Source organism: Mastacembelus armatus, chromosome 8 (assembly GCF_900324485.2).
Source record: "Mastacembelus armatus chromosome 8, fMasArm1.2, whole genome shotgun sequence".
Lineage (NCBI taxonomy): Eukaryota > Metazoa > Chordata > Actinopteri > Synbranchiformes > Mastacembelidae > Mastacembelus > Mastacembelus armatus.
In genome coordinates, this window is record NC_046640.1 from 22764855 (window position 1) to 22778029 (window position 13175).

The 13175-nt window shown below is 46.1% G+C and overlaps 1 protein-coding gene across 1 annotated transcript; it reads left to right on the top strand.

The window, feature by feature from the left end:
• Positions 1-4160: 4160 nt before the first annotated feature.
• cnn1b (calponin 1, basic, smooth muscle, b) lies at positions 4161-13173 on the top strand. The gene is made up of 7 exons (XM_026324485.1): positions 4161-4382; positions 8439-8560; positions 8638-8704; positions 8781-8918; positions 9250-9366; positions 9529-9675; positions 10078-13173. Exons 1-7 carry the CDS (start codon positions 4323-4325, stop codon positions 10321-10323), a joined length of 897 nt encoding a protein of 298 aa, XP_026180270.1. The 5' UTR covers positions 4161-4322; the 3' UTR covers positions 10324-13173.
• The last annotated feature ends 2 nt before the right edge of the window (positions 13174-13175 follow it).

Sequence of the window (13175 nt, forward strand, 5' to 3'; positions counted from 1 at the left end):
CTGAAAGGTGCCGTGCGGAGAGTCAGATTTATAAATCATCCAACTGTTAAACTGCTCCTGGATGAGCACAACCCAAACTTGTAAAAGTAAAAATACTGTAACTAAAAGTGCTTCCCCCTTTTCCTTAAATGAGGCCAGTTAGTAAACCCAGGAGCCGCCTATTGGCCCCACTGTCAGAGGAACCGACACAAACAGGTCAGTGTGCAGTAAATGTTATTTTTGGTGCGAGGGATTCCTCGTTCACATCTCGTCTCTCTCCCCGTCGGCCGAGCCCCGTCCCTTCTCCCATCATGCCCAAATAAAGTGTCCAAATTCCAAGTGTCTGCTTCTTCTCCTCTCTGTGAAATGTTTATAAGACCCTGTGTGTGTGTGTGTGTGTGTGTGTGTGTGTTTGTGTGTCAGAGTTTATGAATCCCAAAGGGAAATTGCATACCATCGTTGTGAGCATGGGTGGATTATGACACAACAGACCTCTGGACAGACCCGGTCGGTTTATTATGAACCCCTGTGTCAGACCCGGTCGGTTTATTAGGAACCCCTGTGTCAGACCCGGTCGGTTTATTATGAACCCCTGTGTCAGACCCGGTCGGTTTATTATGAACCCCTGTGTCAGACCCGGTCGGTTTATTAGGAACCCCTGTGTCAGACCCGGTCGGTTTATTAGGAACCCCTGTGTCAGACCCGGTCGGTTTATTTGGAACCCCTGTGTCAGACCCGGTCGGTTTATTAGGAACCCCTGTGTCAGACCCGGTCGGTTTATTTGGAACCCCTGTGTCAGACCCGGTCGGTTTATTAGGAACCCCTGTGTCAGACCCGGTCGGTTTATTTGGAACCCCTGTGTCAGACCCGGTCGGTTTATTAGGAACCCCTGTGTCAGACCCGGTCGGTTTATTAGGAACCCCTGTGTCAGACCCGGTCGGTTTATTAGGAACCCCTGTGTCAGACCCGGTCGGTTTATTTGGAACCCCTGTGTCAGACCCGGTCGGTTTATTAGGAACCCCTGTGTCAGACCCGGTCGGTTTATTTGGAACCCCTGTGTCAGACCCGGTCGGTTTATTAGGAACCCCTGTGTCAGACCCGGTCGGTTTATTTGGAACCCCTGTGTCAGACCCGGTCGGTTTATTAGGAACCCCTGTGTCAGACCCGGTCGGGTTTATTTGGAACCCCTGTGTCAGACCCGGTCGGTTTATTAGGAACCCCTGTGTCAGACCCGGTCGGTTTATTAGGAACCCCTGAGTCAGACCCGGTCGGTTTATTAGGAACCCCTGTGTCAGACCCGGTCGGTTTATTAGGAACCCCTGAGTCAGACCCGGTCGGTTTATTAGGAACCCCTGAGTCGGACTGATCAGTCTAATCCAGCAGTCCTCCTCCATGATGGTGAGTTTGTGGCTGTGGTTTCTGCTGCTGTTGAACTGGACTCTGTTACACCCACAGATGTTTCTGCTGCTGTACCACCTCATTCATATCAGTGCCAGACAGAGGAATGTGGTGGAGGGCAACAGCAGCACAAAGTGCAGGCCTGGTTTAATATTTCTACCCTGAAACTCTCAGCAGAGAAACAGGTCGACCTCTCTGTGATTTACTCTCCTGTATCATATCTCAGACCCATTAGTAGATAAAACTCGGAACATCTATCAGACTTATTCATCGCGCTGCAGTGAAGTGAGGTGCATCTGAGCCTGTGGGATCAATCCTAATCAGGTTCTGGGCTCTGGAAACTGAAACCGATCCTTCCCGTCTCATTATCTTCAGCTCTGTGTGTGAATCCTCCCTTTGCTTTGTCGCCACTAATCTTCACCTCGGCCTTCATTGTCCATCAGCGCCACAGTGGCCTCTGAGCCCTGCGGCTCGCTCATCCGTCGCTTTCCAGAACCCGCCTCTCCGGCTCATTGGACACATCTGCCCAAAAGTGAAACTAACTCAGTACATTTATTCAAGTACTGTGCTTAAGTACAACTCTAAGGTATTAGTACTTCACCTGAGTATTTTCATGTTGTATCTTTAGTTCCTTTGAAGAATCATAATGACGCAGATACTTTGGTACTTGTACTGCAGTAAAGGATCTCAGTACCTCTTCCACGTGTGTGGTAGTGACAGATAACACTGAGGATGAATCATAGTGTCCAGGGAGCTGCCTCCTCTGCCCCCCCGACTCTCCACAGACCCCCTGAATCTGCTGCATTCCTCCGGTCAGACTAACACACTGGAGTAAAAGAGGAAAACCACGTCACTGTCAGCGGTGACGTCAGGTGCTCTGCTCCAGATCCACACAAAGCCCAGCACATGGCAAATATGCTGCTGTCGGCTCCTCACCCTGAAAATCTCTGGAGACTGAAACAATTAGTTGGACCTCAACAAGAAGATCAGTTGACCTTAGAGTCGGATCCCTGACTTGTATGGGAAAAAGGTTTTATTGAGCCTTTAAGCCGACATGGACCAGAAGTCCTGGAATAAAATGTTAATCCCATGACAGCTGGCCTGCTGAGCATCTTAGCATGCTGGTAGTTAGCATGTAGCTCAAAGCAACATTATTGATATTATTGATATGTTATCGCTGTATTGGAAGATTTTTTTTATTGCTCCATAATTTGGCTCCTTCAATGGCTGATCTGCTCAGAGGGCTGTGGTCAAATATTAAACATCATGAGACAGTTGTGTACATTTACTCAAGTACTTCACCTGAGTATTTCCATGTAGTGTAGTAACGTCAGCTACCCAGCGGTATATAAAGTACTTCAAATTAGAAGTACATGAGGTAGTTAACGTCAGCTACCCAGCGGTATATAAAGTACTTCAAATTAGAAGTATATGAGGTAGTTAACGTCAGCTACCCAGCGGTATATAAAGTACTTCAAATTAGAAGTATATGAGGTAGTTAACGTCAGCTACCCAGCGGTATATAAAGTACTTCAAATTAGAAGTATATGAGGTAGTTAACGTCAGCTACCCAGCGGTATATAAAGTACTTCAAATTAGAAGTACATAAGGTAGTTAACGTCAGCTACCCAGCGGTATATAAAGTACTTCAAATTAGAAGTACATAAGGTAGTTAACGTCAGCTACCCAGCGGTATATAAAGTACTTCAAATTAGAAGTATATAAGGTAGTTAACGTCAGCTACCCAGCACTATATAAAGTACTTCAAATTAGAAGTATATAAGGTAGTTAACGTCAGCTACCCAGCGGTATATAAAGTACTTCAAATTAGAAGTACATAAGGTAGTTAACGTCAGCTACCCAGCGGTATATAAAGTACTTCAAATTAGAAGTACATAAGGTAGTTAACGTCAGCTACCCAGCGGTATATAAAGTACTTCAAATTAGAAGTATATAAGGTAGTTAACGTCAGCTACCCAGCGGTATATAAAGTACTTCAAATTAGAAGTACATAAGGTAGTTAACGTCAGCTACCCAGCGGTATATAAAGAACTTCAAATTAGAAGTATATAAGGTAGTTAACGTCAGCTACCCAGCGGTATATAAAGTACTTCAAATTAGAAGTATATAAGGTAGTTAACGTCAGCTACCCAGCGGTATATAAAGTACTTCAAATTAGAAGTACATAAGGTAGTTAACGTCAGCTACCCAGCGGTATATAAAGAACTTCAAATTAGAAGTACATAAGGTAGTTAACGTCAGCTACCCAGCAGTATATAAAGTACTTCAAATTAGAAGTACATAAGGTAGTCAACATCAGCTACCCAGCAGTATATAAAGTACTTCAAATTAGAAGTATATAAGGTAGTTAACGTCAGCTCCAACATTAAAGTGATCAACACAATAATAATCAATAATTAGAATCCAATAATATCAGATCCATTCATGTGAAATGGGCCATTCTACACAATGAGTACTTTTACTTTGGATACTTCAAGTACATTTGCATGATGGTATTTTTACTGCAGTAATATTTGGAGTGCAGTACTTCTTCAGTACTTCAGACTGGTGTAGAGGTTCATTCACTTATACAAATAAAACCTGATGTATTGATTGATCAGCTGATCGATCTTGGTGGAAAAAGTGACCCTGGCTGTAATACCTGAGCGATGACATCATCCTCCCCCTCCCTCCTCCCGTGAGGAGGCTTTGTCCTGATTGGACGGCGGGCTCAGCCAATCAGGGCGCAGACACATGGGACTAGTTTAAAGCTCTTCGGAGAGTCCAGAAGCGTCCGAGCGGGTCCGAGCAGCAGCGCCAGCAGAAACGCCAGGACAGACACGGATTAGTTTGTTCGTTCGGGACTTTTCGGTGTTTCCCCGCCTCGGACACAAGCTGTGACCTGAGCCTCCGTTTCCATCTGTCCACCGCCAACGCACTGCAGCATGTCAACGCACTTCAAGAGCGGCCCAGCCTTCGGCCTGTCTGCAGAGGTCAAGAGCAAGGTACGGTCTCCTCCGAGCCTGAGCCGCAGTCCCAGACTTCAGACAGCAGAACACTAAACTGGTCAGTCTGATCCCTGCAGTGAATCCTCCTCCATGAAGGTGATGATGTTTGTTTGTGTTTCACGGCTGGATGATCATTTTGGACTGGACTCTGCTACACTGAGAGCTGGTTCTGGTTTGTAGTCCAGCCTGATCAGTGAGGCTCAGTTATGAACACGGAGTGAACATTAAAGGAGGATTCACTGCAGGACTGTTGGATTAGACTGATCCAACCGACAGGTTCCGACACAGGGGTTCCTAATAAACAGACTGGGTCTGACACAGGGGTTCCTAATAAACCGACTGGGTCCGACACAGGGGTTCCTAATAAACAGACTGGGTCCGATACAGGTGTTCCTAATAAACCGACTGGGTCCGACACAGGTGTTCCTAATAAACCGACTGGGTCCGACACAGGGGTTCCTAATAAACCGACTGGGTCCGACACAGGGGTTCCTAATAAACAGACTGGGTCCGACACGGGTTCCTAATAAACCGACTGGGTCCGACACAGGGGTTCCTAATAAACAGACCCGGTATACCTGGTCTGACACAGGGGTTCCTAATAAACAGAGCAGGTGACTGAGGGGCCAAATAATCTGTGTGATCCTTAAATCTGATAAATTTGGTACCGTTTGTCGATTGATCCGAGTCCACAGGTTTGATGGAAGGTGTTTTTAATGTGACCTCCCTGGTCCTGAGTCCCTCACAATTACAGAGACAGACACACGGTGGAAAAGCATCTTCAGCTGCAGGAACATCAGGCCTGTGGTGGAGCCACTGGTCTGAACCAGGTCTGTGTCAAAGTGCAGCAGAATCAAACAAACACCTGAGGTGTTGAAGGAGACTGAGTGAACAGGCAGAGTCTAGAGTCAAAATGCTCATTATCCAAATACTGACGCACCAGAGCTGCAGCCTGTTGCCAGCCTGTTGCCAGCCTGTTGTCAGCCTGTTGTCAGCCTGTTGTCAGCCTGTTGTCAGCCTGTTAGCTGCCTGTTTGTAGCCTGTTTGTAGCCTATTGTCAGCCTGTTAGCTGCCTGTTTGTAGCCTGTTGTCAGCCTGTTTGCTGCCTGTTGTCAGCCTGTTGTCAGCCTGTTTTGTTGGTGTCTCACTAAAATCTGCAACATCAACTGTCACACAGATACAGGACAGAAATACCTGTTGGCAGCCTGTTGTCAGTCTGTTTGTAGCCTGTTGGCAGCCTGTTGTCAGCCTGTTTGTTGCCTATTGTCAGCCTGTTGTCAGCCTGTTTGCTGCCTGTTGTCAGACTGTTTGTAGCCTATTGTCAGCCTGTTTGCTGCCTGTTGTCAGACTGTTTGTAGCCTATTGTCAGCCTGTTGTCAGCCTGTTTGCTGCCAATTTGCAGCCTGTTGTCAGCCTGTTTGCAGCCTGGATGTGACAGTAGTTGGTCCCTGAATAACACCACCTCTCGTCAGCTCTTTAGTCTGGTCCAGCACCTGCTCGTTGTTCGCTGCCATCTTTGGACCTTGAATGTGCTTGTGGTCCCGGTGGAGCCGCACGCTCGGGTTTCTGTTTGTGAGGGAGGGGCCACGCAGGCATGAAGTTCCAGCAGCATGACGTCGGAGAGGAGCTGGAGACCGACAGGTACATCAGCTGGATCTGATGGCCTTTTAAGGAGGGACCGGGTCTGACTTGGAACTTGAGACAGTGTCTTACTCTAAACAGTTTACATCAGAGTCCAGAACGACCAAACAGTGTCCAGACAGAACCCAGGTGGACAGGAGACAGATGACAGCAGCTCAGTTAGGGGGACATGTTGAGGTCCAACACCTAACGTCAGTGTGTCGGACCTAACGTACCTGGCCAGGTGTACCGGTCGCCGCTGTGGAAACGACCGACTGTTTTTCAGCAGCAGCAACTTTAACCCAGTTTATTATTTAAATAGTTTGGATTCTAGTGTCGATGTTTCTGCCAAGATGATCCACGTTTGCACTCGAAGGAATTCAGGTCTGTTTCACTAAAACACTGAACTAATGTCTGCGCTCAGTTTCAACTGAGGCTGGAAGTGTCGGATTTAACCACAGTACCCAGGTACTTTGAGTATTTAAATAAACTGTTTTCTAAACTTCATACGGAGTCGATGTTTCCCTTTTCTTTTTCTTTGCTGTTGATCAGCTGACGACCCCTCAGATTTATCTGGTGACCCTTTGTAAGGCCTTGACCCCCAGGTTGGGAACCCCTGAACTAAGACATTGAAGCAGCTACAACAGTTACCAAAACCAAAATACTGCAGCCGCAGCAGCTGCCATCTTGTTTTTGACACGTAGGCTGTGGCATCAGGCTGCCAATCAAAGCTGTCAATCATCTGAAATCCACCCGTTTTTATAGCTGGTCAGGAAGCGACACTGAGGGTCTGTTGGCGTGGACGGGCCCGGGATCGTGTCTGGGCCTGTGCTCGTGGTTAATGGCGGCGTACTTTGGTATAAGCAGCATTACTGCAGTATTTACTGACTGGTTTATCTGGTACCACTGTTCTGCATACGGTTCCACCGACTCTGGAGCTGAGTACGTCCTGCACACCTGGTAATACTCTAGGCTGTGTCGGACCCTCAGCTGCTCTGCCGTCTGTCGGTGCTGATCCAACAAATCCAGTCAGGCGTGTTCAGGCCTGAAATAAAACTTCTCACAGCAGAAAATACCTGAGGGCATTTAATCAAGTACTGAAGTAGAATGTCTTCAAGTACACTTGGATGCTGGTACTTTTGGACTTTTACTGCAGTAAGATTTTGAATGCAGGACTTTTACCTGGATTTGTACACTGTGGTATTTCTACTGTTACTGCAGTACTTCTTTACCACTGCTCTCAGCCTGGAGCATCGCGGCCGCAGGACCCGTCGATCTTGGCCCGTCTTTATCAGCCATGTGTAGTGAACTCACTGTAAAAGGGCAGGTTCTGGAAAAGTCTTTGGGGGGGGGGGGGCAGGAGGAGCTGGGTGGGTCGGAGCAGGAGGGAGGAGTGTCTGGGTTAGCTGTTTCTCCCAAGTTTGGTGTGATGGACTGGAAGCTTTGAAATGTGTGTTTGTGTTGGCTGTGCTGGCTCAGACTGAGCACTTATCTGCAGGGGGGGGCAGCTTACACCCCACGCCAGAATCCAAAGTATTAGGGGAACCGGTTTGTGCCAAGAAGGGAAAACAGGGAGAGGCAGGAATGTTTTTATTCGGCTTTCACTCTCTCCCACTACACGCACACCCAGTGGTCAGTTTATTAGGAACCCCTGTGTCGGACCTGGTCGGTTTATTAGGAACCCCTGTGTCGGACCTGGTCGGTTTATTAGGAACCCCTGTGTCGGACCTGGTCGGTTTATTAGGAACCCCTGTGATGGACCTGGTCAGGCTGTTTCACAGCTGGATGATCAGTTTCATTATTTTTCCAGCCCATTTAAACCAGAATGGGCTAAATTAAAACCGTTTTAAGTGACATTATGTTAATTAATGTTTTATTTTACGACTGTGCAGGTTCTGAAAAACGTCCTGGACAATCTGCAGAATTTAATTTAATAATCACATTAAAGGTTCATTGACTCCTGTTTTCTGCTGTGTAACATGGAGCTCAGCTAAACATGAAGACATGGGGAAATTTGGGAGAACAAATGGTCCAATAATTACAGAACAATAAACTGATGTTTACCTGGGTTTGAATGAAGCCAATGTTCTTCTGTTCCACTGTAATTAATACCAAGCTCCATGTTCCTGCCTGGAAATGATTCAGAAACTATGCAGCAGTAAAGTAAAGCTGAACTGCTGAATTTGACCATTGTGGACTGGAAGTTATGTTTCGCTGCATTTGATGTGGTTTGGTTTGAATGTTCATTTTTTTTTATCCTCATGTTTTGTGGTTTCTGTTCTTAGACTTTACTGTCCTGCACAGAGCTGATTGTTTTTGTGCTTCTCCTGAAGTCCATGTTCAGGACTGAAGGCTGGTGCATGGAGACACTGTCACTTTGCAGCAAACCTGAGTATAAAGCAAAGGTTAAATCCTGGCGCCTGTTCTCCACAGCTGGCAGGGAAGTACGACCCGCAGAAGGAGGAGGAGCTGAGGCTGTGGATTCAGGATGTGACTGGGAAGAGGATCGGGGACAACTTCATGGAGGGTCTGAAGGATGGGGTGCTGCTGTGCGAGTGAGTGTGAGACACTGTTTTATGGTCAGTCCTGCACTTTCCTGTGACCTGACATCTGCTGAATTCTGTGTTTCCAGGCTCATTAATGTTCTTCAGCCGGGTTCTGTGAGAAAGATCAACCACTCCAGTCAGAACTGGCACCAGGTAACACACCAGCCCAGTCAGGAAATCAGGCGGTGCAGGTTGACACTGGGTGCTAACTGGAGTTTTCTCTCTACAGCTGGAAAACATCGGGAACTTCGTCCGTGCCATCACAGAGTACGGCCTGAAGCCGCACGACATCTTCGAGGCCAACGACCTGTTCGAGAACGTCAACCACACTCAGGTCCAGTGCACGCTCATCGCTCTGGCTGGCATGGTGAGAAAAAATCCAGACGCACATCTGGACAGTGGCAGTGACATGAGAATACTGTGATCATTATGTGCAGGGTCCTAGTCCAGTGTCACCTCAGTCTTTAACAACGTCCAGGTGGACTGAGGACACTGAAGTGCAGGTTCTGATGAAGTGGCTCAGTTGTTGTTTGATAAGAACAATTGAAACTAGACTGAAACTATCAAATGGACACACATCGTCATGTTTGTTGTGTATTTACTGTTTGTGACTATTTGCTTTGCACAGCAGCAACATTACAACAGAAACAACGTGGGTTTAAAATACTCAGTTATCTCCGTTGTCCCTCCTGTCTCAGGCCAAGTCCAAAGGCTTCTGCTCCAAGTACGACTTAGGGGTGAAGTACGCTGAGAAGCAGCAGCGCCGCTTCGCTCCAGAGAAGCTGAGGGAGGGACGTAACATCATAGGCCTGCAGGTCAGAGCAGCAGATGTGCTAAACCCATAATCCACTTCTTCATGTGGGGTCGTAACAGAGATGACACTTGCGCTGAGTGGATCTGTACCAACATGTTGGGCCGTTTGGTCCCAGCAGGGTGCTGGCAGGTATTTATCTTACTCCATGGTGCTTTATGTCTAGATGGGGACCAACAAGCTCGCCAGCCAAAAGGGCATGACCTCTTATGGCACACGACGCCACCTGTACGATGCCAAGATGGGCATGGACAACCCACTGGACCAGTCTACCATCAGCCTGCAGATGGGCACCAACAAGGGAGCCAGTCAGGTGAGGAGACGCTCACGTTGCACTGAAATGATGTTTATTCATTTTCCACTTGGATCCAGGTGAAAGCTGAGACTGCTGTTGGTCTAAGAATTACATGAATGTGCTGCCATTGGTCTTCAAATAGTAGTTTTGCAGTTTTCAGCAAAAGATCCCTAAACAGAAACTAGAGAGCGACTCTATTTCAAAGCTAAAAGCAGTGGACTAAGACTCAGTACGTTCATTAGGCTTTGGCTTGTTATGAGCTTCATTTCATTGTCTTCAGTGTTGTCATGGTGCAGACTGCCTCAACAGTAAGTCTTCCTACATGAAGCTTTTTGTCGAAGCTGCTCAAACTGACCAGCTCTGAACCTTACCTGCAGAAGGTGTTTCAGACGCCCCTCTTTCTGCTCTTTGTGTCCCCAGTCTGGCATGACAGCCCCAGGAACCAGGAGGCACATCTTTGACAAGAAGCTGGAGCTGGAGAACTGTGACACCTCCACCATCTCTCTGCAGATGGGGACCAACAAGGTGGCGTCCCAGCAGGGCATGACCACCTATGGCCTGCCCCGCCAGGTCTACGACAACAAGTACTGCACCAACCCCACCGAGATCTACTACAACAACGGGAGCGAGGTGGAGTTTGACGGCTACAACCAGTACTCTGACTAAAGGAACCCACGGACAGCGTCCCCCCCCCCACATCCTCTGTGCTTTAACTTCAGGCAACAACCTCCCAGACTGTTATTTAACACTGACGTCACTGTCGTCTCCATTGCCCGTCTTTTTCGAAACACATTTTTACTCTTAGGAATGTGTTTGTCTTTCCATGAGTAAAAGAAAAAGTGGAGTTTACACTGACCGTACATCAGAAAAATTTCCACCATTGGCCAACGTTTGCATCGCAGCGCTCTGATGATTTTTATTACTGCTTAAAATCCCCAAACACGACTCAGACGGTGAGATTTTAATGACTGTTGCTATTTATAGATTTTTTTTCTACAGCTTTTTATACTTTCACTGGCGGCTCGCCTCACCGGCCTGCACCTCCAGCCCCGTTTGAACACTGAAGGAGCAGAATTCAAAAGTTTCTCGAAAGGAAACGAGTGACCGTGTTGGTGCTACTGAACTTTGACCCAGCGGGAACAGAGTCCACAGTGAAGCTCCGGGTCCACAGACTGACCACGGTGGACTTTGTGCAGACATTGCTTTGAGCACCTGCTGACAGATTGTCACGTTCACAAGCCCAAACAAACACGTTGTTTTTTTTTACAAGGCTTGTGTGCAGCATGGATCTGTGGTTCTTGGGGAAGTCTTCTGAAAAAGTTGAGTTCTGTGAGACATTTACTGAAGCACAGAATTCACAAAAGAGAAGAAATTGCAGGCCTTATCTCGTGATTAGGACTTGATTAGGAAGAGCAACGGTCCAGAACATGAGTCATCAGGTGTTCAAGGTTTTTTCACTATTACAGTTCACAGCAAAAATGAACTGGTGATAGTGAGTTTGTACTTTTTGTTCCAAAACATAAACAAATGCAGGTTAAGACGGGACCCTGTGCGACTGCTGTTTCCATGGCAACACTACACTCCTGCCTGCTGTGAAAGTGTCAGTTGAAATAAATGAGACTCTAAATGTTTAATGTGACGTCTTCCAAAAAATCTGTCACCAGAAACCACAGGTGACGCTGGCGGCCTCTGGAGGTCCACCTGTGTGCTCAGTGACTGATACCACACGTCCAGGATCTGAGCTCTGGAGCCTGGAAATATTAGAATCACTCCTGTTAACAAAAACCCTTTGCCCCAGGCAGGACATATCACGTAGTAATGGAAACAGTGATTTGCACTGTTGGCTGCAACTCAGGCCCTATATCTGACTAGTTTATGTTTTGGAACATGAAGTACACAGTTAATTTTTGCTTTGTACCACTGGATGTACTGTGACTGAACTGTTCTAAGTGAAGAAAACTGAAAGTCCTGATGATTTTCAGGCAGGTTCTGAACTGCCCCATTTCCTGCATCATCAAGTCATAATTACGGGATAAATCCTTAAATTGTTTTCCCTTTGCGAATGCAGTACACGTCCATAACCATGGTACTGCTTCTGTAAAGGAGAAGAGCGCGTGGAGGTTTTGTGGTGTCTAAAGAAGGTTTAGGTGAATTTGGTCTGTAGTGGTTCTTGTCCTTTTGTCTTTTCTACTTCAGCTTCAGTGAACTTTGGTTTTTGTGCTGTTGCTCCATTTGCACTTTACCTTCCTTCACCATGAATGCAGTAAACAGTGGTGGACAGTACCTAAGTACTTAGGTACACACCTGATGTACTTGAACTTTACTTCAGTTCTCATTTTGATGCCAATTTCTACTTCAACTCCACTACACTACTTCAGTGCTAGTTACTTTACAAAATAACACAAAGTACTAGAGATATATTCTAGGTATATTTAATAATATAGCAGACTTTAACTTTCATACTTCATACATTTGGAATACTTTTACACACACACAGTATTTTTACTTTGTGGTAGAAGTACTGTTTCTTAAGTAAAGTGTCCAAGTACTTCATCCACCACTGGCTGAATAATAATATGAAAGCAGACCCAGGTGCTCTCTGGTGACAGCTAATGTTTTAAGAGAAGACATTTATAGTCAGACGTCTAATGCAGTAAATCCTCCTGACCATGTTCCCAGGTGTTCCTGTTCCTTTAACAGAACCGTTTCTCTGTATAACTCATCAGCAGCCCAAACTGCAGGTCCCTGAGACGTATCAATGTATTGACCAAACCACATCAAATGCAGTGAAACATAACTTCCAGTCCACAATGGTCAAATTCAACAGCTCAGCTTTAGTTTACTGCTCTGTATTTATTGTTCTGTAATTATTGGACCATTTGTTCTCCCAAATTTCCCCATGTCTTCATGTTTAGCTGAGCTCCATGTTACACAGCAGAAAACAGGAGTCAATGAACCTTTAATGTGATTATTAAATTAAATTCTGCAGATTGTCCAGGATGTTTTTCAGAACCTGCACAGTCATAAAATAAAACATTAATTAACATAATGTCACTTAAAATGGTTTTAATTTAGCCCAGTCTGGTTTAAATGGGCTGGAAAAATAATGAAACTGATCATCCAGCTGTGAAACAGCCTGACCAGGGGTTCCTAATAAACTGACCGGGTCCGACACAAGGGTTCCTAATAAACTGACAACTGAGTGCACATTTATAATGTACCAAACAGAAGGCACCTGTGGTCTGTGTTTCAGATTCAGCAGGTAAATCAAGCTTAGCAGCCCTGTGGCACCTGGAGGGAAGAACGTCTACGTTTATTGGATGAAACCTTATCGGGGATGTAGATTTATACACTGATTTGTCAGCATTTCTACCCTCCTGTCCAGAAAAGGGAATGTTGCTGAGTGACATTTCACCTGATGTGTTGTTTTTGCATGTCAAGCATCTTTGCTAACTGCTGTTTTCTTTATGGCTTTCACTAAACATGACACTGTGCAATAAAAACACTGCAAAAATATG